Source organism: Lynx canadensis, chromosome B2 (assembly GCF_007474595.2).
Source record: "Lynx canadensis isolate LIC74 chromosome B2, mLynCan4.pri.v2, whole genome shotgun sequence".
NCBI lineage: Eukaryota > Metazoa > Chordata > Mammalia > Carnivora > Felidae > Lynx > Lynx canadensis.
Genome location: NC_044307.1, coordinates 35,684,158 through 35,706,722, shown reverse-complemented (window position 1 = coordinate 35,706,722; position 22,565 = coordinate 35,684,158). Strand labels below are relative to the sequence as shown.

General features: G+C 49.9%; 1 protein-coding gene across 2 annotated transcripts in view; it reads left to right on the top strand.

Annotated features, from left to right (window-relative positions):
• Positions 1-22,565, top strand: part of CPNE5 (copine 5) — a 95,307-nt gene that overhangs the window by 21,208 nt on the left and 51,534 nt on the right. For both annotated transcript variants that reach the window (XM_030315383.1, XM_030315382.1), the window contains exons 4-6: positions 20,595-20,698; positions 22,072-22,111; positions 22,329-22,405. In XM_030315383.1, coding sequence (XP_030171243.1) covers positions 20,595-20,698; positions 22,072-22,111; positions 22,329-22,405 — 221 coding nt within the window. The remainder of the gene's footprint in view (positions 1-20,594; positions 20,699-22,071; positions 22,112-22,328; positions 22,406-22,565) is intronic.

Genomic DNA, 22,565 nt, shown 5'->3' with positions numbered 1-22,565 from the left:
CCTCCTTAGATGCACACAATAAGTTGATTTTCTCTTCCACGTGCTCTTCTCTCAATATTTGAGGACAGCTTATGGGGCCCCATTAGTCCACTTTTGGGCAGATTTAGAATGTGACCATTTCTATCCGTACTTCCTCTTTCTATCACTGTCTCGTGTCCCTTTTCCAGTCTGGCCACACTCCCTGGAACACGTGTCCATTCATCAGTGTTCTTCCCAGAGTGGGTGTCCTGCTGCACCCACTTAACTTATCTAGTCCAGAGCATCATGGGTGTGCTCCCTCCTCACTGGGGCTTGAACTAGACGGTCATGCTCCTGCCTCAGGTCCCTGATTGTGTGTCTGTTTCTGAGGGTCGTACATCTGTCGTGCCGTCTAGTATTTCACCGGCCTTTCTGGCCGGTGTTTCTGACTGATTTCATCTTGAGTGTGGGGCTTCTGTGTCTTTTTCACACGAACTGCTCTCCAGACAGGATTCCCCCAGCTCAGACTTCGCGATTGAATTTTTGAACCTCAGTGTGAGAGTTTACATTTATCTTCATTTATTCAGTAGATTTGTCATTTGATAGGTTCAGTCTGTTGTGTGGCTGTGAAGATCATGTTGAATTACGATCGTGCATTCAGCATCTTGATTTGGTCAAGATCAAGGTCCCGGATTGGCTGCCATTGCTGTCCACACGAACGATACGGGGTTGAACGGGATAGAGCACTGTGGTCCTCCCCTAGAGACCTTTTCCCAGATTGACCTCATTTCTCTAGTTGCTTTTTGAGGTAGGCTGTTCAGCCACCAAGGATCTGCATAATCTGGTTATAATCCATCCCGTGTTTCTAGATCTGTTTTCTAAGTGCTTCGTGAATAACAGTCCAGTGCCTGGTCAGACGAGGCTCTGAACTTGACGTCTGGGACCCTGCATTCCCATCTCCGCTCTGAGATTTCTGGCTATGTGACCTGGGCGAGATCTTTATCTTCTTAGCCTCAGCTTACTCATCTGTCAAATGGGGCCAGGAGTCTTTCTTTGAAGGACCAGCTAACATCACACTTGTGCAGATGCCTTGAAATATCAACTGCAGTGTGCCATTGCCCAACTTGAGCGCCCAGGCGCTCTGTCATAGTGGAAACAGCTATATTTGGAGACCCTGTGGGCTAAGTCCCTTCCTCAGCCTAGAACCCCAGGACCCAGTTGGCTCCAAGGAGTGAGGGCTTCCAGGAAGAGAAGGGCTTATAGGGAAACATGTCAACCTTGTATGGGAAGGGTCCTTTATCAGGAGGGGTTCTTCCAGGAAAGGGTGGACCCAGGGGTGCCTTCATCATGGTGTTGAGCCCAGACAGCATTGCAGCATCCTACACTGGCAACTCTCTGCCCCGCTGATGCCTTTGTTCCCTTGGTGTTTGTCCAGGGGTGTCTCCTCTTAGTCTGCCCACAAAACCCTGATTCTCTAAGTGGTGGCCTGTCTGGCTCCTGCCCCCTTGCACAGCCCCATCATCTTCTCTGGCTCTGGCCTTGAAGGTCATCCCCTTGCTCACCCCTGACAGCCAGCACTTTTTCTCTCCCCTTTAGCTCCTTCTGAACAGAAAGGGGCTTTTTTTCCTGGTTCCAATGGCTCTTAAAATCACAGTTCAGGAATTCGCCTGTTTCCCAAGCCTCTGAAACAAAACATCAACCTTTTTTTTTTAACATAGTGGTTTTTTTAAGTTTATGTATTTATTTTGAGAGAGAGAGAGACAGAGTGCCAGAGAGGGGCAGGTAGAGAGGAGGAGAGAGAGAGAGAGGGAGAGGGAGGGGACAGAGAGAGAGAGAGAGAGAGAGAGAATCCCAAGCAGTCTCCGCACCGTCAGCACAGAGCCCGATGCGGGGCTCGAACTCATGAACTGTGAGATCATGACCTGAGCCGAAATCAAGAGTCGGATGCCACCGACTGAGCCACCCGGGTGCCCCAAAGCATCATCAACTTCTTAGCCTGGAGTTAGAGCCTCTCCCACTCGGACTACCCTAAAAAATGGCTGTAAGAGAGGAACTGCCACTGAGGGAGCCCCTGCCATGTGCTCTGCTGGCTCACCTCTAATGCTGCAACCACCCGTGAGGAGATCCTATCGGCCCACGTCCCTGATGGGAAACTGAGGCTGGAAAAGTCGAAGTGGCTCGTGCAAGTCCACTCTGTTAATCAGTGCAGGGTTGGGATTCAAATGTGCTGTGAAGCCACCTAACCCCGGATATGTGTCCACAGCTGTCAGGCCTTTGGGGCAGGTGCCAGCAGCCTCCCACAGTCAGAGGTGGGTGCAGGCACAGCTCTGCTTCCACACAACCTCGACACCGGAGCCTACGCAACCATGAAAGCAGGACTCGGGCTGATTTCTGCCACATGCACCAGCATGCTAAGGGGAACCATATGGATTTGCAGTTTGAAAAATCTGAAAAGAAAAAAAAAAAAAGTTGGCAATTTCATATAGTCTAATGGTTACGTGAGACTCTAATCTAATATTAGCATGCGGCCCCCCGTTCACCTGCTTGTCCTTGTAAGCTCAGTGAGGTTCCAGGACCTGCTTTTGCCTGAAAGGTTCACTGGAGGCAGGCGGAGAGACGACGCTCCAGCACTGGTGAGGGTCGGGCAGCCTCCGCTGGCAGGAGAGCCCAGAGGGTGTCAGAAGCCCAGGCCCACCCCAAGGTGTGAGGTCCCGGCCGTGTTCCTACAAGCGCTTACGAGCGATTGTGCGGCACTGCAAACCATTCATGTGTCTCTCCACACCTTCCCGTTGGCTCTGAAAAATCACTGCCAACTTCCCTTTGTTAATAGGGTCCTCTGGTGCCTGGGAGATCCTGTATCTGAGGTGAGGCCTCCTAGTTAGGGCTTCTCAAATGTAACCTCCACTCCTGGGATGGATGAAACGCACTCAAAAAAATAATTTCACGGGCACCTGGGTGGCTCAGTCAGTTAAGCATCTGGCTTTGGCTCAGGCCATGATCTCATGGTTCGTGAGTTCGAGTCCCGCATCGGGCTCTCTGCTGTCAGCACAGAGCCTGCTTGGGATCCTCTGTCCACCTGTCTCTGTCCCTCCTCTGCTCGCTTTCTCTCTCTCTCTCTCTCTCTCAAAATAAATACATTAATTTAAAAACTTAAAAAAAAAAATTTAGGGGCGCCTGGGTGGCTCAGCCAGTTAAGCGTCCAACTCTTGGTTTTGGCTCAGGTCATAATCTCGTGGTCGTGAGATCCAGCCCCACGTTGGGCTCTGGGCTGGGCGCAGAGCCTGTTTAATAAGTCTCTCTCCTTCTCCCTCTCCCCTCCCCTGCTTGGGGAGCACTCTCTCACCAAAAATAATAGTAATTTTATTTTATTTATTTTTTTTTTCAACGTTTATTTATTTTTGGGACAGAGAGAGACAGAGCATGAACGGGGGAGGGGCAGAGAGAGAGGGAGACACAGAATCGGAAACAGGCTCCAGGCTCTGAGCCATCAGCCCAGAGCCCGACGCGGGGCTCGAACTCACGGACCGCGAGATCGTGACCTGGCTGAAGTCGGACGCTTAACTGACTACGCCACCCAGGCGCCCCAAATAATAGTAATTTTAAATAACATATTATTGACAGGAGAACAAAAGCCAAGCTGTTTGACTCCAAGCTTTTCCCACCCTACCTCACAGCATGTTACCCGCCTTCTTCCATAGCTCCGTCCCTCCTCTTGCATCCAGACATTCAGAGCACCCTCCCCACCCACCCCCACCCCCAGTCTGGCGTACTTCCCACCCTCCTGCTGTTCCTCCAAAGGAAATCCTCCAGCCACGCCCATGCATGCCTTTATGCAACTCTGGTCCACCTTTGGCTCTCTCTGAGCTCCCCAGGCACCCCTATCCCAGCAGCCAAGATTGCACCCCAACAACTCTGATTGTTTAAAGTACTCAAAGAATCAGCCAAGATGTATGGAAAATCTGCTATGTAACAGCAGGCCTCCTTTAAGAAGTGCCTGGCGTGTGCCCAGCATCACATCTTATACTCGTCCTTAATCCTTATAATGACTCTGCAGGCAGGTACAGATTATCTCCAGACTTCAAAGAGGTGACAGAACTTAGCCCAGGTGACATGGCTAGGAAACCAGGGCTCTCTCCCTGCGGAACCACAGAGGAAGATGGTGTCATGGGCAGTTCTTGGGTTTGTGTCAGGACCTTGGTACTTAGAGCTGTGTGGCCTTGTACTAGACGCTTATTCTCTTTGGGCCTCAGTTTTCTTAACTGTGAGATGGACAATTTCCTCGTTGGATTATCTAAGGATTAGAGAGAACATAAAATAAGCTGGAAGAGTCACATGGGCCCTTGGTCAAATGTAGCTCTTGTTAGAGTATCACTGATGGGCTCTGGGTGTCAGGCAATGTACCAGGCAGTTTAGGTGCTTTATCTCAGGTAACCCATTCTATAGATAGCAGTGGGGAGGCCAAGAGAAGGGAAATAACTTGAGTAAGGGACTGTGATACCATCCAGGGCGCAAAGCAGTAGCTGTGAGGTTCCTGCCCTCAGAGACCGTTTACGGAGCTGGGGAGACCAGACAGACGTGGAAGGACTTAAAAGCCTTGTGTTCTTCATCTCGATGGGAGCATGGGAGTAGATCCTCTCAGAGGCCCCAAGTTCCAGACCACAACTAGGCCAGGATCCACCCAAGTAGTTTGGACGTGAGTTCTCAGTGCTTCACAGCAGGGAGAGATCCAGGAGGGCTGGGAAGGCTTCTAGGGGGAGGTGGCACCAGACCTGGGACTTGAAAGATAGTGGGAAGAAGAAAGAGCATTCCAGGAAGGGGGTTTGCCTTTAGCAAAGCCTGGTGGTGGGAATGTCCCGTGTGTTTGTGAACTAGGGCCCAGGCTGTGTTAGAGAGAGGTGAGAGATGAGCTGAGGAAGGGAGGGCAGTGCCCCATTGGGAACCCTGTTGGGAGTACAAGGTCTGATCGGTTTCCAAAGAGTCAGCAGTCAGTGAACAACCATTTATTGATTGAGCACCTACTGTATGCCACACACTGGTCCAGGCACATGGTGGAGAAGAAGACAGGCAGAGTCCTTACTCTGGAGAGGCTTAGTGTAATCAGCAAAGAAACTGGACAATTTCAGGTATTGATTGATAAGTGCCGTGAAAAAGATAAAACAGCATAATGAGAGAGTGACCAGGGAGGAGGGGACTGCTTTTGTTAGGGGGCCAAGGGAGTCCTTTCTGGTGACTTGAATCGAGTGCTAAGTGTTGCCATGCATAAGTCTGGGAGGGGGTGTTCTAGGTAGGGGGTACAGCAGGTGCAAAGGCCCTGAGGTAGGAACAAACTCACTGCACTCAAAGGACAAAAAGAAGGCCTGTATAGTTTGAGTGCTGTGAACAATGAAGACAGTGGGTGGTATGGTTGCAGAGGTCTACAGGGGCAAGTCCTGTAGGGCTTTATAGGCCATGTAGGAGTTCAGACACTGCTCTGAGTGTGAGGGGAAGCTCTTTGAGGGTTTTGAGCAGGATAGTGATGCAGCCCCGTTTATGTTTCAGAAAGACAGCTCTGGCCACTGTGTGCAGAGCAGATTGTGGGGAAAGGACAGAAACAGGAAGAGAGTTTTCAGTCTTGTGGAGTACAGGGATGAGACGGGAGTGGGCAAGGGCAGTGGGGATCCAGTTTGTCCGATGGTCAAGAGTTTAAATGTGAAATGAAATGACCCTTTGCCACCACGCTGTGAGCCCAATTTGGGATGTCTGATGACCAGCGTGGGACCTGGTCCCAGTCACATGACATAGACCTTTATCAAAAGATTTAAAGTAATGAATGGTCATTATTACTGCTAAGCCCTAAAGCAGGAGACAAGCCTCTCCAGGAGCTGGACTCCAAGGCAAGCATGGGGTTGGCTTTCTGGACTCTCCCATTTTTTGCTTTGTTTTTGTTTTGTTTTAATGTTTTTATTTATTTTTTAGCGCAAGCAAGGGAGGGGCAGAGAGAGAGAGGGAGACAGAGGATCCAAAGCAGGCTCTGCACTGACAGCAGAGAGCCCAATGTGGGGCTCGAACTCACGAACCATGAGATCATGACCTGAGCCAAAGTTGGACACTTAACTGAATGAGTCACCCAGGTGCCCCTGGACTCATTTTTGCAGAGAGGAGTCTGCCTCTGCAAAGAAAGGACCCTCTTGAGCCTCGGGTCCCGTGGGCAACCTTTAATGCCCTTTGCTCTTGTCACGCAGCTGAATTTTCAGGGCCCTCACTTGCCATCAGCGGGAGCAGGCGGTCTGGGACGAAAGCCTGCCTTTGGGGACTAGATGGGTCATGGGCACTGCTCACTGTCTCAGGGTTAGGGCTTTAGAACCTGCTTTGGCACAGCAAGGTACTGTCACAGTGTCCCTTAAAATCCTGATTCTGTCACTTCCCTGAAAGTCTCTGAGCTTTAGTTTTTTCCATCAGTAAATGGGATCCTGATGCCTGCTCGTTGGGCTGTGGTGTGGACGTAACGACTGAATCGCTCATCACAGTCCCTGGCTGTGCTCAATACTTGTAAATATTATTATGCAATACTGTCAGACAAAGCTGGGTGGAGGGTCTGCCCCCTGTCCTGCTGCTCCCTCAGTAGGAGGTCGAATGACATTCCTGTGGCCTGTGCGGTTTCTACATCAGCAGCACCCCGTTATCCCCCTTGGCCCTCAGCACACCCCAGATGAGGGGGCAGAGGCACAGAGGGGTCCCCGTTTCGCCCAGTGACTCAGCCAGAGAGTGGTGGAGCTGAGGTGTGAGGTGGTCTTCTGAGTCCTCCCATCTGGCCAGGCCTCCGTCAGAGTGGGCTTTTCGAACTTCAGGGTTTGATGTGAATTTGTGCGTGGCTCCTGCCTCCCCTTCCCCTGCTCAGCCAGAGACGTTTTGTTAGTTCCGTGTAATACGGTAGACAGGAGCCCAAGATTTCACTGGAAGAGAGTTTGCTTTCTAACTCTGGGGGTTGCTAAACCCCGAGGTTCTAGTCCGGATCTTTCGGCGGCCGAGAAACCTATTTACTCTTCAGTGTCAGTGTCCCGGTGCATTTTACAGTTGTGGCGGAACCGTTGAGAGTGTGGGCTCCGAAGTCAGGGTGACTGGGTCCAAATCCGGGCCACCACCTTCCCAGCTGGGGCTCTTAGGCAGGTGCCTCGGTGCACAAGCCTGCTGTGAGGACGAAAGGAGCTAATTCACGTAAAGCGCCTGGCAAGAGAAAATGCTCAATAACGGCTCCTTAGAAGTCCTGAAGGGAGGAACCCCTGCTTCACCTGGAGGAAAGAACCATTGATGGTATCATTTTAGACACCCTGATGTCATTTGGCAGGAGCTATAGGGTGCTCTAGGGGACAGGTGCCTTTAGGGCGGGGCTTGCTCAGGGCCCTCCCCCCACAGGCTGCAGCCAGACCCAGGGCTTCCTGCCCAGGCAAGACCAGGGCGCAGGCTGGTGGAGAGTGTTTTGCCAGCAGCTTGGCAGCTAGGCTCATTGGTAAAAGGGCCATTCCCTCCAGGAACTGGGACTTTTTAACGGATTATCTGGAACAGTGGCTAATTAGGAACTAAGCCTTTTGTCAGGAAGTCTTTCATTATGAGCTTGGCCGATGCTGGTTTCCGGGGGCCAGAGAGGGAAACTTCTCCGTCCAGGCCTGGGCAACGGGGAGGGCCTTTGGAGCCTCGGGTCTCCTCACTCACCTCTGCCCTTCCACACCCAGAGGCCTTAACAGAACAGGAAGTGATCTGGAAGGCCATCAGGCCACAGAAGTTTCACTCTGTAGTTTAGGCAAGCCCCTTCCTCTCTTGGGGCCTGGTTTTCCTCAAGAGGGTGGCCACAGAATCCTGGACTCCTCCAGTGAGGGAACCTCAGAGAGCTTTCCAGACTGAAGATGATGTGGGCCTGGCATGGAACCAGGTCCTTTGTGCTCCTGCTGGAAACCCAGGCCCTCCTTCCTCGTGCCCAGACCTCAGGCCATTCTCTTCTCCAGCCCCGGGCACCCGCTTGGGCCCCATTCCCAGCACCGAGCACACCCCTTTTTCCGATTTCTATTTGAGCCAGAGAGCTTTCTGGCCTCTAATTTTAATCCCGGTGAACATGATTCATGAGGGGCCAGGGCTGGGCTCTGCCACAAGGCTTTTAGAATCCCCAATTAAGGAGCCATCAATTATATATGAAAATTGTAGGGGAGCTCCGACTGGGAAAGGGTGGGCAGCTTCGAGGTGGAGAGCCGTCTGTCAGCTCTGGCCTCCTTCTGTCCCGGCCAGCACAGCCACTGGGGGCTTTGCAGCTGGGGGGAGGTCTCCGGAGCTCCATCCAGCTGTAATTTGTAAAAAGGCAAGGACTGCTTAAATCCAGGGCTGTGAAGATTGTTCAGGCTTGCAGAACCACCCACTCATTACTGAGGCAGGGGACCGCGGTAAACACCATGGGACACAGTGGCTCCATCACTCCTGGGAGCCCTGGTCCTCCCTCCCCACCGCTGGGTGCCTCTGGGAGGTCCTTCTGGCCTCCTGGAGCCCCGTTCTCTCATCTGTAAAATGGGGGTGACAATCATAATGTCTCCATGGGGTCACTGGGGCGGGGGGGAGTTAAATGAGATCACGGAAGTGATTTGAAGATGAGGAGTCACGATACAAAGCAAGAGGAGGAGGAGGATTTGATGGGAGGAAGACCTGAGAGAAACCCGAGAGAGGAGGCGATGACAGGCTTCTGGGAGGACAGGGCACTGCTCCAGGCTGGAGCTGACCTGACCTGGGCTCTGGTCACAGCCTTTTGCCTCATTAGCTGTGTGACCTCTGTCAGAGCACACCGCCCGCTTCTCTGCCTGTCTTTTCTCATTGGTTGAGAGGATTTGGTTCCTTCCAGCTCTAAAATCTTCAGCTTCCAGGTCAACTTGTTTATCAACAAATGTTTATGGAAATCATAGGAGGGACCAGGAGTATGTGGGTGGGGGGTGGAGTGTAGCCTGTGGGAGTTGGAAGTGTGGGTAGGAGGTGAGAAGAAGGATAGGTCGGGGACACTCACCTGGGGCATGTGGCCTAGAGCCCCCCAAACCCACAGGAAGAGTCACCAAGGTGGAAGAGAGAGCAAGCATTAAAGGAGTCGAGAGGTTCTGCTGAAGGTAGGAAAATAACAGGAGCAAAGGCTGGATAGGACACAGTCCAAGCCCCACTCACAGTATTAACCTCTTATTGGTTAGTGACTATATCAATTCCTTATTGATTTGGAGCACAGACTGCCGGGGTTCGAATCCTGTGTCTTCTACCCACCAGTTGTATGACCTTGGGCATCTGTAAGTTGGAGATAATAGTAAGGGAGACAAAATGTGGAAAACACCTAGTGCCTGACTGACTTTAGGGCTACGTGAGGGTTATTGTCAGTACTGAAGGTCAACCGTGCAGCAGACCTTCTAGGTAAGGCTTCATGCACATTCCCTTCTGTCCTTCCCTTGGAGAAGGAATGAGTTGCTGTCTTAGCAGTGGGGAAATGCACCCTCTGAGGGGCGATTCTAGGTAGTCTCCTGTAAATAATAAGAAACAGAAGTCTGGCCAGTGGGGGTCCTAAACCCATGGCCTGGCTACCTCTGTATGCCACTGTGGCTCCATAGCCCTGGCCCCCAGTGCCCCCCAACCATGGGCATTTGTGAGGATTTGCAGGTGGTTTGTGAGGGAGGAGGGGACCAGACTTTAGAAATCTAGAAGCAACAGAGAAAAGAGCCTCTTCCCAGGCTGCCTTGCTTTGTACCTCCTAGCTTGGTAGTCCGTGTGTCTGAGCAGGGTTAGCGAGGGTCAAGAACTCTCCTCCCCTCCCCACCCTCACTAAGCAGCCTCCTAGCCTGAGGGGCCCTTCTGCCTTGCCTTCCCAGCCAGCGGCAGGAGAGCGAATTTTCTTCTCCAGGCCTGGGTCTCTAAGCAAACCTTCCTCGTTCTACTGCCTTTTTTTTCTAGCAAAGGCCTTGGCATTTAAGTTTGTGGGATGCCCCCGGGGAGGCCAGAGCCTAGAACTTAACAGAGTAGCTGCTGGGTAAAAGCAAAGGGGCAGCCCTGCATCTCTCCCTCAGCCTTGCCCGCGTGTGGAACATGTCTGGAGAGAAACCGCTCAGAGCCCGGGCCTCTCAGGCATGGAAGGTGAGGAGGCAGTGTTAGCAGTTCGGGCTGGCAACAGCTCAGAGAAGAGGCTGAGTTCGGAGACTCGGGAGGTACACACTTCCTGGGTGACTGGGCCGGGCTTTGGGATTTAGGAAGGACCAGAGTGTGGAATCACTAATTTACAGAGCTCATTTTATGTCCCAGGCTGCCTTTCTAAGTACATTACATGAACCAAATCGTGTAAGCCTCCGACAGCCCTACAATGTGCGGCTAAGTTGTCATTTTGCAGGAGAGTAAACCAAAACACAGTGGGGCAAAGGGATTTCTTCTAGGTCACACAGCCACTGAGGAGCAAAGCCAGATTTGGACCCAGGAAGCCTGGCTCCAGACTCTGTTCTATTTACTTCGCTTATTTGCTGCCTCACTTCCTGCCATGTGTGGGAAACCCTAAGATCTGTCTTCAAAGGTAGAATCAGAGGTTCTTAAAGCTTTCTGAAGACATGCTTTCCCTTTAGGAAACTAATGAAAACCACAGCTCCTCTACCCAGAAAACGCAGACATGTACAGACAGACATTTGCTTTCAATTTCAGGGTGTCACAAACCCACTTAGAGCTGACTAAAAGCCTCAAACTGTGTCTCTAATCTGGTAGGTGTTCTTCCCCACCTGGGCCTCATTCTGGCAACTGTGCGGATGGGGCCAGGATGGCCACTTTCTGCCAAGTGGAGGAGGCTGGGGGTGGCAGCCCTGATCCCCGAGAGTTCCCACGGGGGTCCTTAGGTGGGACCGCAGTGCTGAGCCCCTGCATCCCAGAAGGCTGTCATCCCGGCTGCATGGGTGGGAGTCGCGTCCTTTGTTGGTGACATGAGTGTTAACACAGTGTTTCAGCAGAAGGAGTGGGGTGGGGACTTGGTTTATGTTCAGTTGAGTTGGAAATTGTATGTGTATGAAGGTGTTTGTGAGAGAGAAACTAGATCAGTCAGGGGAGAGAGAGTTTACTCGGTTCGTTGAACTCAAGAGAGAGAGGTAATGGGTTTCTTTCAAAGGTATGGGTGAGGTTGAGGAAACCCATAAGGGTAGGGCAGCACCCAGGGCCCAGCCACAGCAGAGAGCTGTTCTCACCGCAGGCTTGAGGGGTAGTGAGAGGAGATTGAGAGGCAGAGCATGGTTGGGGGGGCGGGGGGGTGAGGTGGGGAGCAGCCCCTCCCAGAACCGTGGTGCGGAGGCTGGGCCAGAGTGGGAAGAAATAACCCCATGTCTCTCTCCACCTATGTCCCATCTGCTAGGGCCTCCCATTGGCCAAACCCAACTGGAATCCACAGGGCAAGGGAACCAGGGCAATGGGCTTCAAAAGGGAAAGGATCCCCAGGAGTGTAGATAGAGCAGGACAGAGAAGGAGCTGGGTGGGGTGGGGTGGGGGCAGCAGAGAATAAGCCGCCGAATCAGTCCACGCCTAACTGCCAGCCCTATGCCCCCCTGGAGGTCAGGAGGCCCAGGTCTTGACAGAAGATCACCCCCTCCTGGCCTCATAGCTGGCTGTAGAACGGAAATACCTTACTTGCCTGACCGGGGTTCCCAATCCCAGCCTTGCAGTGGCCCTTGCAGTTTCCTGGGACAGCTGCCCACCCGCCCCCGTAACTCTCAACTTCTGTGTGTAGCAGAGCCCCGGGGAGCCATTTAATTTAGTTCTCAAAGAAGGTTTAAGTCTGCCTTCCCTTTGAGGGTCTCACTGGAACTGATGATATGTAATTAATGCTGCTTAATTGATATTCTTGGGGCTTAGTCATAGAGGTTTTAGGAGCCCTCGGGAGCATCTTTTGTGGCCTGTCAGGAGCTTTTCCCGCTGGGTTTTGTTGCCAGGGACAAGAAGTGAGCTTTTCAGAGGGCGAATACCCTAATTTCCAGGTTTCTTACTTGTTTGTACTTTCTCTTTCTTTCTCCCTTACTGGGAGACTATTCCAGGCTTTGGGGCCCATGGAGGTCCCCCTCACCTTTTTTTCAGATCCCTCAGCCCCTTCCCCAGTTTCACACCGTGCCCTACCCAGTCCACACTTGCCCTTGTCTCATCGGGAACAGTTCTCCAAGACCCTCTGCGTGAGAATCACTTGGTAAAACCAAGATTTCGAGGTTTGCCTTCAGCTTTGTTCATCAGAGAAATCCCATGTCCACTGGTGTTTGGGGGCCTGTGCCCCAGGTTGTGAGCAATGTGAGATACTGCCTGCCATCTGCAGAGCCTGGAGTGTGGACAGAGGAGTTCAGAATGTACCGAGGGAGGGGCAGGGAGCTGGAAGAGTGTTCAGGGCTGGGTTGGCTCTGATTATGGTTGGCGAGGGGTTAACCCATTCTCCCCTTCTCCCCCAAGCAGGATTTGCCATATGTCATTCAGACTGTATGCTTTGGGGCACCTGGGTGGCTTAGTCAGTTAAGCGTCCGACTTGGGTTTACGGTTCGTGGGTTCAAGCCCCATATCGGCCTCTGTGCTTACAGCTTGGAGCCTGGAGCCTGCTTTGGATTCTGTGTCTCCCTCTTTCTCTGCCCCTCCCCCACGTTTGCTCGCGCTGTCTCTCTCTCTCTCTCTCTCTCTCAAAAATGAATAAACATTTTTAAAAAGTTAAAAAAAAAGACTATATGCTTTCATGTGGTTCCCACTGCTCGGTGCTAATACCTCCTCTGTCCAAGTCCCTTGTGGCTTGGAAACAGTAATTCTGTGTGAAAGGAAATACAACCAAATTGAATTTTTTTAAAACATCAGTTAGGTTGTTTCCTAGCGTCATTAATAGGTGTGTAAATTGGGCCTGACGGAGACCTGGTTGCTTCTTGGATGTTCAAAACCCAAGTTTTCCCTTTTCTCCCCCCTTTGTTATTAGCCAAAGTAATGAAGGCTATAAAACATCTTTAGTAAATCCCTGGGTTGTAGATTTCACAGTTGTTTGTGACTGGCATATGTTAATTACCCCGAGTGCTGGAAATTCATCACTGCCCAGCCTGGCTCTCTTGCCCCCTCTCCTGTGCTAGGAAATCTCGGGGGTCCTTGGAGTCCTGCTCCAAGTCCTGTTTCCAGGGGAACTCCATTTTCTTCTCTGGCAGAGATCACTCTCTAGGGAATTCCCCTTGCGTGAAGCTTCAAGTGCCATTTTAAAAGCAGCGCTGTCATCTTCCCTAATGGGTGTTTTCCTTGCATCTCTGCGGAGAGTCGGGTGAGGAGAGAGACCGCACCAACGCTTGTGCCTTCTGGACTGGGGTTCGTCTAAAATTCAGCCAGAGGGATTTTTTTTTTTTTTTTTTTTACCTTGTTTGGGAGAGCAGTACATTGAGGAGGTGGCAGAGCCCTTTCTGAAAGGAGGATTCTCTCACACCTGGGTGTGAGAGAAATTTTCCTTTTGTCTGAAGACTAGAGGTATTAACAATTAGAAAGAGCACAAGAGGAAAATGCAGCAGTTCTCTTGGAACGAGGATTATACATTGTAAGATCATTATTGCATTTTAGGGGATGCAGCAGGAGCCCAGTCTTACTCACCTCTGTGCCCTCGCCATTGCCTTGCACACAGTGGGGATTTTATAAATACTTGTGAAATAAACCTCATCTTTATTTGGTTTTCATCGTACTTGAGGAGGCCTGTTAGATGTTAGATGAAGTAAAAATATAACGGGTTTTGGATTAGACATACCTGCGTTTAGGTCCCAGCTCTGCCTAGCTGTGTGACCTTGGGCAAGGTACTTGAACCTCTCTGATTCTCTCAGTTGGAAAATGGGTAGTAACTGACGGGGGGGGGGGGGGGGGGGGGGGGGGGGGAGTATGAGAACTGAATGAGATAACGATCCACTTGATCTATTGAGCATTCAGAAGGGGCTCAGTCAAGGTTAGTTTTCTTCCTTCCTCCATCAGTGGTTCTGAACTCCAACTGCACTTTAGAATCACCTAGGAAACTGAAAAAAAACACAGTTGTTCGGGCCCCACCCATTGAGATTGGGTTTCATAGGTCTGTGTGGGGGCTTTGAGCTTTTTAAAAAAGCTCCTGTTAAAAGATACGTTTTTGTAAAAGGTAAAAGCATGACTCCCATGCAAATATAAAATGAACACATGGTAAAGATTTATTTAACTTGTTAATTAAATGAGGGAACCAGTAAGATGTTACAACTGGTTCAGATGACTCAAACAACACACATACTGTTGACCCTGAACAACACGAGTTTGAACTTTGCTGATCCACTTATATGCAAATTTTTTTCAATAAATACAGTATAGTACTATAAATGTATTTTCTTTTCCTTATGACTTTCTTTTTTTTGTTAAATTTTTTTTAAACGTTTATTTATTTTTGAGACAGAGAGAGACAGAGCATGAACAGGGGAGGAGCAGAGAGAGAGGGAGACACGGAATCGGAAACAGGCTCCAGGCTCCGAGCCGTCAGCACAGAGCCCGACGCGGGGCTCGAACTCACGGACCGCGAGATCATGACCTGAGCCGAAGTCGGCCGCTTAACCTACTGAGCCACCCAGGCGCCCCTCCTTATGACTTTCTTAATAACATTTTTTTCTCTAGCTTGCTTTATTGTAAGAACACAGTGTGTAATATATATAACATAACAAGATATGTGTTAATCAACTCTTCTTTGTTATCAGTAAGGCTTCTGGTCAATAGTAGGCTATTAAGTTTTGGGGGAGTCAAAAGTTATATGTGGATTTTTGACTGTGTGTGGAGGTCAGCTCCCCTAACTCCGTTGTTCAAGGGTCAGCTGTATCCAGGCAATCAGGAATGCTGAAATTAATTTATAAACAGATGCAAAATTGGTCAGTATCCACAGGATAATAATCAAATAATTATATTCCACTGAAGAAAAATTATTTACATTTCTACACATAAGAATCATTTGTAAAAAAAAAAAAAAAAACAAGCAGGGGGTATGGGTGGCTCAGTCAGTTAAGCATCCAACTATTTTTTTTCTTTTCAAATTTTTTTTTTTAATTTTTTTTTTCAACGTTTATTTATTTTTGGGACAGAGAGAGACAGAGCATGAACGGGGGAGGGGCAGAGAGAGAGGGAGACACAGAATCGGAAACAGGCTCCAGGCTCTGAGCCATCAGCCCAGAGCCTGACGCGGGGCTCGAACTCACGGACCGCGAGATCGTGACCTGGCTGAAGTCGGACGCTTAACCGACTGCGCCACCCAGGCGCCCCTCTTTTCAAATTTTTATTTAAGTTCTAGTTAGTTAACATACAGTGCAATATTGGTTTAAGGAGTAGCATTCAGTGATTTATCACTTACAACACCCAGCACTCATCACAAATGCCCTCCTTACTACCCATTACCCGTATAAATTTTTTTTTTAACGTTTTATTTATTTTTGAGACAGGGAGAGACAGCATGAACAGGGGAGGGTCAGAGAGAGGGAGACACAGAATGTGAAACAGGCTCCAGGCTCTGAGCTGTCAGCACAGAGCCCGACGCGGGGCTCAAGCTCACGGACCGCAAGATCACGACCTGAGCCGAAGTCGGCCGCTTAACCGACTGAGCCACCCAGGCGTCCCCCCCTCATTACCCATATAGCCCATCCCCCACTCACCTCCCTCCATCAATCCTCAGTTTGTTCTCTATCTTCAGCAGTCTCTCATGGTTTGTTTCCCTTTCTCTTTTCCCCCCTCCCATATGTTCATCTGTTTTGTTTCTTAAATTCCACATAGTAGTGAAATCATATGGTATTTGTCTTTCTCTGACTAATTTCGCTTAGCATAATACCCACTAGCTCCATCCACGTGGCTGCAAATGGCAAGATTTCATCCTTTTTGATGAATAATATTCCGTCATACATACACATATATACATATATATGCTTTCCTTATCTATTGGTAGATAGATATTCCATCCTTTATCTATGATATATGTGTGTATATATATATATATACGTATACACACACACACACACACACATACATACCATACCTTCTTTATCTATTCATCAGTCAGTGGACATTTGGGCTCTATCCCTAGTTTGGCGATTGTTGATATTGCTGCTATAAACATTGGGGTGCATGTACCCCTTCAAATCTGTTTTTCTTTTTATATCCTTTGGATAAATACTTAGTGGTGAAGTTGCTGAATGGTAGGGTAGTTCTATTTTTAACTTTTTGAGGAACCTCCATACTGTTGTCTAGAGTGGCCACACCAGTTTGCATTCCTGCCAAAAATGCAAGACGGTTCCTCTTTCTCTGCATCCTCGCCAACACCTGTTGTTTCTTGTGTTGTTAATATTAGTTATTCTGACTGATATGAGGTGGTATCTCATAGTGGTTTTAGTTTGTATTTCCCTGATAATGAGTGATGTCGAACATCTTTTCATGTGTCTGTTTGCCATCTGGATGTCTTGTCTTTGGAAAAGTGTCTATTCATGTCTTCTGCCTATTTCTTCACTGGATTATTTGTTTTTTGGGTGTTGACTTTGATAGATTCCTTATAGATTTTGGATACTAACCCTTTATCAGCTATGTCATTTGCAAATATCTTCTCCTATTCTGTAGGCTGCCTCTTAGTTTTGTTGATTATTTCCTTTACCGTGCAGAAGTTTTTTTATCTTGATGAGGTCCCAGAAGTTCATTTTTGCTTCTGTTTCCTTTGCCCCCGGAGACGTGTCTAGGAAGAAGTTGCTCCAGCCGAGGTCAAGGAGGTCGTTACCTGTGTTCTTCTGTAGGATTTTGATGGTTTCCTGTCATTTAGGTCTTTCATCCATTTTGAATTTATTTTTGTGTCTGGTGTAAGAAAGTGGTCCAGTCTCATTCTTTGGCATGTCGCTGTCCAGTTTTCCCAACACCATTTGTTGAAGAGACTCTCATTTTTCCATCAGATATTCTTTCTTGCTTTGTCAAAGATTAGTCAACCATATAGTTGTGGGAAGCGTCCAACTCTTGATCTCAGCTCAGGTCTTGATCTCAGGGTCATGAGTTCATGGGCTTCACTCTGGGCTAGAAGCCTACTTAAAAAAGAAAAAAAAGAATCCTTTGCACTCTGCTTCCTTCCTGCAGTTTACAGAGTTGTAAAATAGCTCAACAATAATGAAAGGTGCAGATCTCTATGAAGTCCGATACCTGGACTAGTATGTGAAGCAGGACACCCAGTAATCTGCTTTTTTGTAGATTTCACTATCCTTCACACCTCCATGGTGCTTCTGGTGTGCAGGCAGGGGACTGCCGTAGACGTTTGTATGTAGCTCTGTTAGCGCTGTTATTACACTGTGTTGTAGTCGTCCCACCTGTGACAGAGAAGTCCTTAAGTGAAGGGTTCATGCTCCCTTAGTAGCTCAGCACCCAGCACACTGTCCAGCCTATGAAAACTGTCCGGCTTAAAAACCGTTGAGTCAGTAATTGACTTAGATGATATCCGCAAGAAGTAAGGAGACTGGAGCTTTGAAAAGCTCCGATCAGGGGCGCCTGGGTGGCGCAGTCGGTTGAGCGTCCGACTTCAGCCAGGTCACGATCTCGCGGTCCGTGAGTTCGAGCCCCGCGTCGGGCTCTGGGCTGATGGCTCAGAGCCTGGAGCCTGTTTCCGATTCTGTGTCTCCCTCTCTCCCTGACCCTCCCCCGTTCATGCTGTCTCTCTCTGTCCCAAAAATAAATAAACATTGAAAAAAAAAAATTAAAAAAAAAAAAAAAAAGAAAAGCTCCGATCAAGTCCCACAATTAGCTTGTGATAAGGTTGGGACTGAAACCCGCTCATCCATTCCCTCACTCAACCTTCCTTCCTTCAACAATTCCTGAGTACCTACTGTGTACCAGTCGCTGGGAGCAGTTATGAGTCTTTGCCCTCCCGAGGGACTTTATGTGTAGCACAATGTGGCTTAGAGAGCATGGGATGGAATGCCTAGCCTGTGACTTGACCTCAGCGATGACTAGTTGTGAAACCCTGGACAAGTGGCTTAGCTTTTCTGTGCTTGTGTTTTCCCATCTATAAAATGGGGAAGCCTACCATAAAAGGACTAAATAAGGTAAAATGGTGCAAAATATTTAACTCAGTTCCTGGGGCTATTAATCATCTGCGACTATGAGCCTGTGACTGTGTTAGACAATGTCAGGTCCTGGGCTGCAAAGATGAGGAGAGCTTGGATCCTCCACTGTTCGAGAAGCTCAATCTAGTAGGGTGGAAACAGCCTCAGTAGATCATTATCAGGGGACATGGTAAGTGCAGCAAGAGGGGTGTGAGGGGAATTATGGGAGCACAGGGGAGGACTTGGGAGTTGGAGAACAGGACTTCCCGGGAGCCGAGTCTTCAAGCATTAGGAATGTTCCCACTTAGTGGACCCCCTAGGAGGCTGCTGCGGAAGTTGAGGTAAGAACATGGTAAGCCCAGACCAAGGCCACAACAGAGGAAACGAAGACAGAGGGATAGGAGAGAGACTTAGCAGGTGGACTTGACAGGGAATGAAGGCAAGAAGGTTCCAAATCTAGTGCTCTCAGCTGAACCCACACTGCCTTAGATGGGGCTTCTCTTTGCAGCTTTCTAACTTAATTCAGGGCAGAAGTGAGTGCTGGGGTAGATCCTACATAAATGGGCCTTGCCCACCTCACGGGAGAGGGGCCCAGGTACTGGCATTATTCTGGATTGCAGAGCCCCATTAAGGAGGACTAGTATTCAGGATTAATTTTTTATTTTGGCAATTACTACCCAATTTGAAAAAAACATGTTCATGTATTCGGAAATATTAGCGACTGGGGCACCTGGGTAGCTCAGTCGGTTAAGCGTCCGACTTCGGCTCAGGTCGTGATCTCACGGTTTGTGAGTTCGAGCCCTAAGTCAGGCTTTGTGCCGACAGCTCAGAGCCTGGAGCCTGCTTCAGATTCTGTGTCTCCCTCTCTCTCTGCCCATCCCCCACCCTCACTCTGTCTCTCGCTCTCAAAAATAAACATTAAAAAATTTTTTAAAAAAAAGAAATATTAGCAACTTATTTAAAATATTTATTGTGCACCTGTCTGTCTTGTTCACTTTGTGGAATATCCCGCCTTCCCTTCAGGAAGGATATAGTACAGTGCTTTTGTGCTTTATCTTTTAGTCCCACGTCACTTTTGTGAAACAAAATCTCACCAGAAATGTCCAGTGTGTTGAACAGACGTAAGAGTGAGCTGTTTTGATGGAACAGATGGCCTGGAACTATGTCCACACTGCCTTCCTCCATTCTGCAGGGAGACTCCAAGGAGCTCAGGGCCCTGTGTACAAAGGTCTAACCCAGTGGTTGTCAAAGGGAGGTCCCCGCACCAGCAGCACAGTTTGAGAGATGCAAAGTCTCAGGCCTCACCCTAAATCTATTGAATCAAAACCTCTGGGAGTGAGACCTACAATCCATCCTTTAACAAACCCTCCAAGTGATCTGATGCCCAGAAATGGGAGTGACTTGCCTTATGTCATTTGGGGAGTTCAGGGGGATTCAATTGTTGAGTGCCTAATGTGTGTAAAGTTGTAGAGTATATGCTGTAGGGGATACCAAGAGTTACATCAATGCATTAGTTATCTGTTGCCGTGTAACAAATTAGCCCAGAGTTTTGCAACTTCAATAACAGGGTCATGAATCTGGGTGCAGCTTTGTGGGTTCCTTTACCTCAGGGTCTCTCACAAGGCTACAGTCAAGGTGTGGGCCAGGGCCTCGGTCATCTCAAGATTCTGCTGGGGCAGGGTCCACTTCTAAGTTCACTCAGTCGCTGTTGGTAAGATTCAGATCCTTACAGGTGGGTTGGCTGACAGCCTGGTTCCTCACTGGCTGTTGGCCTAAGGTTGCCCTCAATTCCTTGCCACATGGGCCTCTCCAAAGGGCAGCTGGCTTCCTCAAAGTGAGCAAGCAAATGAGAGCGAGAGAGGGGGTGCCCAAGACAGAAGTCATAGTTGTTTGTAACATTTTGGGAGTGGCTTGTGCTCCGTTCTGTTCATGAAATGAGTCATGAAGTCTAGCCCACCCTGAAGGGGAGGGGATTATACAAGGGCAGGAGGTGGGGGATCTTGCAAAATACCACCATCCCTTCTTCTGCCCTTTCGTTTACAATTATGGCATCAGATACGTACACGCCTAACTGTGGAATCAGCCAGAGGACCGTGGTCATAGGGGTGAGCACAAGTTCAGTGGTGGTTCAGAGAAAAGTAAAAGTCTCTGAGAGGAAGAATCAGGAAGGCTTCTTGGAGGACGCAGCATTATCAAAGGACCTTGAAGAAATGGAGGATATACCTCTGGCACAAAGGGGAAGGCCAGGTGGAGGACAGAGCATAGGCAAAGGCAGTGAGGTGGGGAAGTGAAGGGCCCGCTCAGGTGTCCAGGTATCAAAACCTTACAACTTGGGTGGAGCCTGGATAGAGGTAGGGAGAATAAAGCTGACAGTGGAGATTGGACCCATAGGGTGGATGGTTTCCATTGTTAGAGATGGAAGAGGTCTCACCCTTGCTGGGGGGTGCGGATGGGGGCCATGAGGTGGGATAGGCATGGCTTCCATTACTGCTGGGGCCAGGACTGAGGGGCTCTGAGCTCAGTGCTCTCCCCTGCCCCACCAGCCTGGCCCTGAGGTCCATGCCCCGTTTTCTCTTGCAGTTCGGACGCACTGAAGTCATTGACAACACACTCAATCCTGACTTTGTGCGCAAATTCATCGTGGATTACTTCTTTGAGGAGAAGCAGAACCTCCGTTTTGACTTGTAAGTGGAAGATGGTGCTGAGGCTGGGACTTGGGGAGGAACCACCGACGGGAGGTGGGACTGTAGGACCGGGGTTGGTAGTAACTCCCCTTACCAGAGAAGGGGAGGGGCCAATGATAGTAGAGGGAGCTCAGGGTTGGCCTGGAATAAAAGTGACGATTAGCTGAAGTCTAGCCCCGCCTCCATCAGGAGATAGAAAAGAGGTGAGGAGAGAGAACAGAGGCTCCCCACCGTTTGTCTCAGCTACGTGGGGGACCCTGAACAAGCCCTGACTCTAGGGGCCAGTTGAGGAAAGCTCTTGGGGGCAAGCTCTAACTCCACCTCCAGGGAGCCTTTTTCTCCCTAGCTGCCAGGGCGGTCCCCATTGACTACTCCCTCTGTCAGAGCTTGTTTGAGGAGAGGGTACCCCCCAGTCTCCCCTCCTGCAGAGGTAACCTGGCTGATGGGGCTCAGAGCATGTGCATGTGTCTCACAAAGGAGCCGAGTGCCCCTCTGCTGAGGTTAAAAATGATGACAGGAGGAACATTGTTTTGTTGTTTTTCCAAGGCGTGGGGTGGTTAGAAAGGACCGTGTCGCAGAGAATTGTGGACAGGGTGGACAGAAAGGGGGTTGGGGGCTTGAAGGAGCAAAGGAAAAAAAAATACAGTGGAAGGAAATGACTTTTCAGGGACTGATGGAGGGCTTGCAGCCCATTGTCGAGAAGTCACCATTTGGGGACATTTTGGAGAGAGAAGGTGCTCAGGGTAGGGGGAGCACGAGAATGAGTGCCCTCAGCAGAAGGCATCTGGGCCTGGATGGCCTGGTGACTGGAGAAGAGGGCTGCAGGTATGGCTCTGGATAAAGGGAGGTACCCAGCTGTAGGGAAGAGGTGAAGGTGTTGAATGCATCCCTCGTTCTTGAGTGACAAGACCCAAGGTCAGGCTGGGCCCCCCTGAGCAAGGTGATGCAGTCGGGGAAGGTCAAAGGCCAGGTACTGAGCTCGTTTCAAGGGCAGCCGAGCCTCAGCTGGGAAGATGGGAGAACAGGCAGCGAAGGGCAAGGTGGCCCAGCCACCTGTGAACCAGCCAGGGCTGCAGAGCAAGTTTGTTTTCCTTTTTCAGTCTTTAAGGAGGTATGACATGTATATAAGGGTCCATTCCGTGATGCACTTTTAGATGTTCACACTCATGTAACCACCACCCAGATCAAGAGAGAGAACACGTCCAGCACCCCACGGGGCTCCCACGTGCGCCTCCCAGCCATTACTCCCAGGGGTAACCACTGTGTCAGAGACTGGTTTTTGGAGTACAGGGGTCCTGGCTTGGCTCAGGGGCCCCAGCAGTTCTGGGCAGGATGCCCCAGCTATCTTCACCATCTCTGTGCGTCCCATGCAGATACGACGTCGACTCGAAGAGCCCTGATTTATCCAAACACGTGAGTTTTGCCAGCGACTGCCCAGAGGTTCTGAACATCTCTTAAATGCCAAGGTCTGGGTCGGCCTCGGACTTCACCGTGACACAGACTGTGTGTCTGATGCTGCCACCTGTCATTTCAGAGCCCTCGTACTTCTAGGGATGGGGTGATGGAGGAGGTGGGGTGGCTGTGGGCAGGGTGGGCGACACTGTTTTTTTTCTGTTCCCCGGGTATGCAGGATTTTCTGGGCCAAGCCTTCTGCACCCTCGGAGAGATTGTGGGGTCCCCTGGGAGCCGCCTGGAGAAGCCCCTCACGTAAGTGTAAAGCGGTGGGGGGCCTGCCTGGGTTGCTTCCCCAGCGATGGGCCAACTTTCCAGCCTCCCTTGGCTCAGGGTAGGGGCAAAGCAGTCAGCCAGTCATGCAGGCTGAGGAGGAGTAAGGAGACCAGGTTTGGGGGGCTCTGAAGTTTATGGA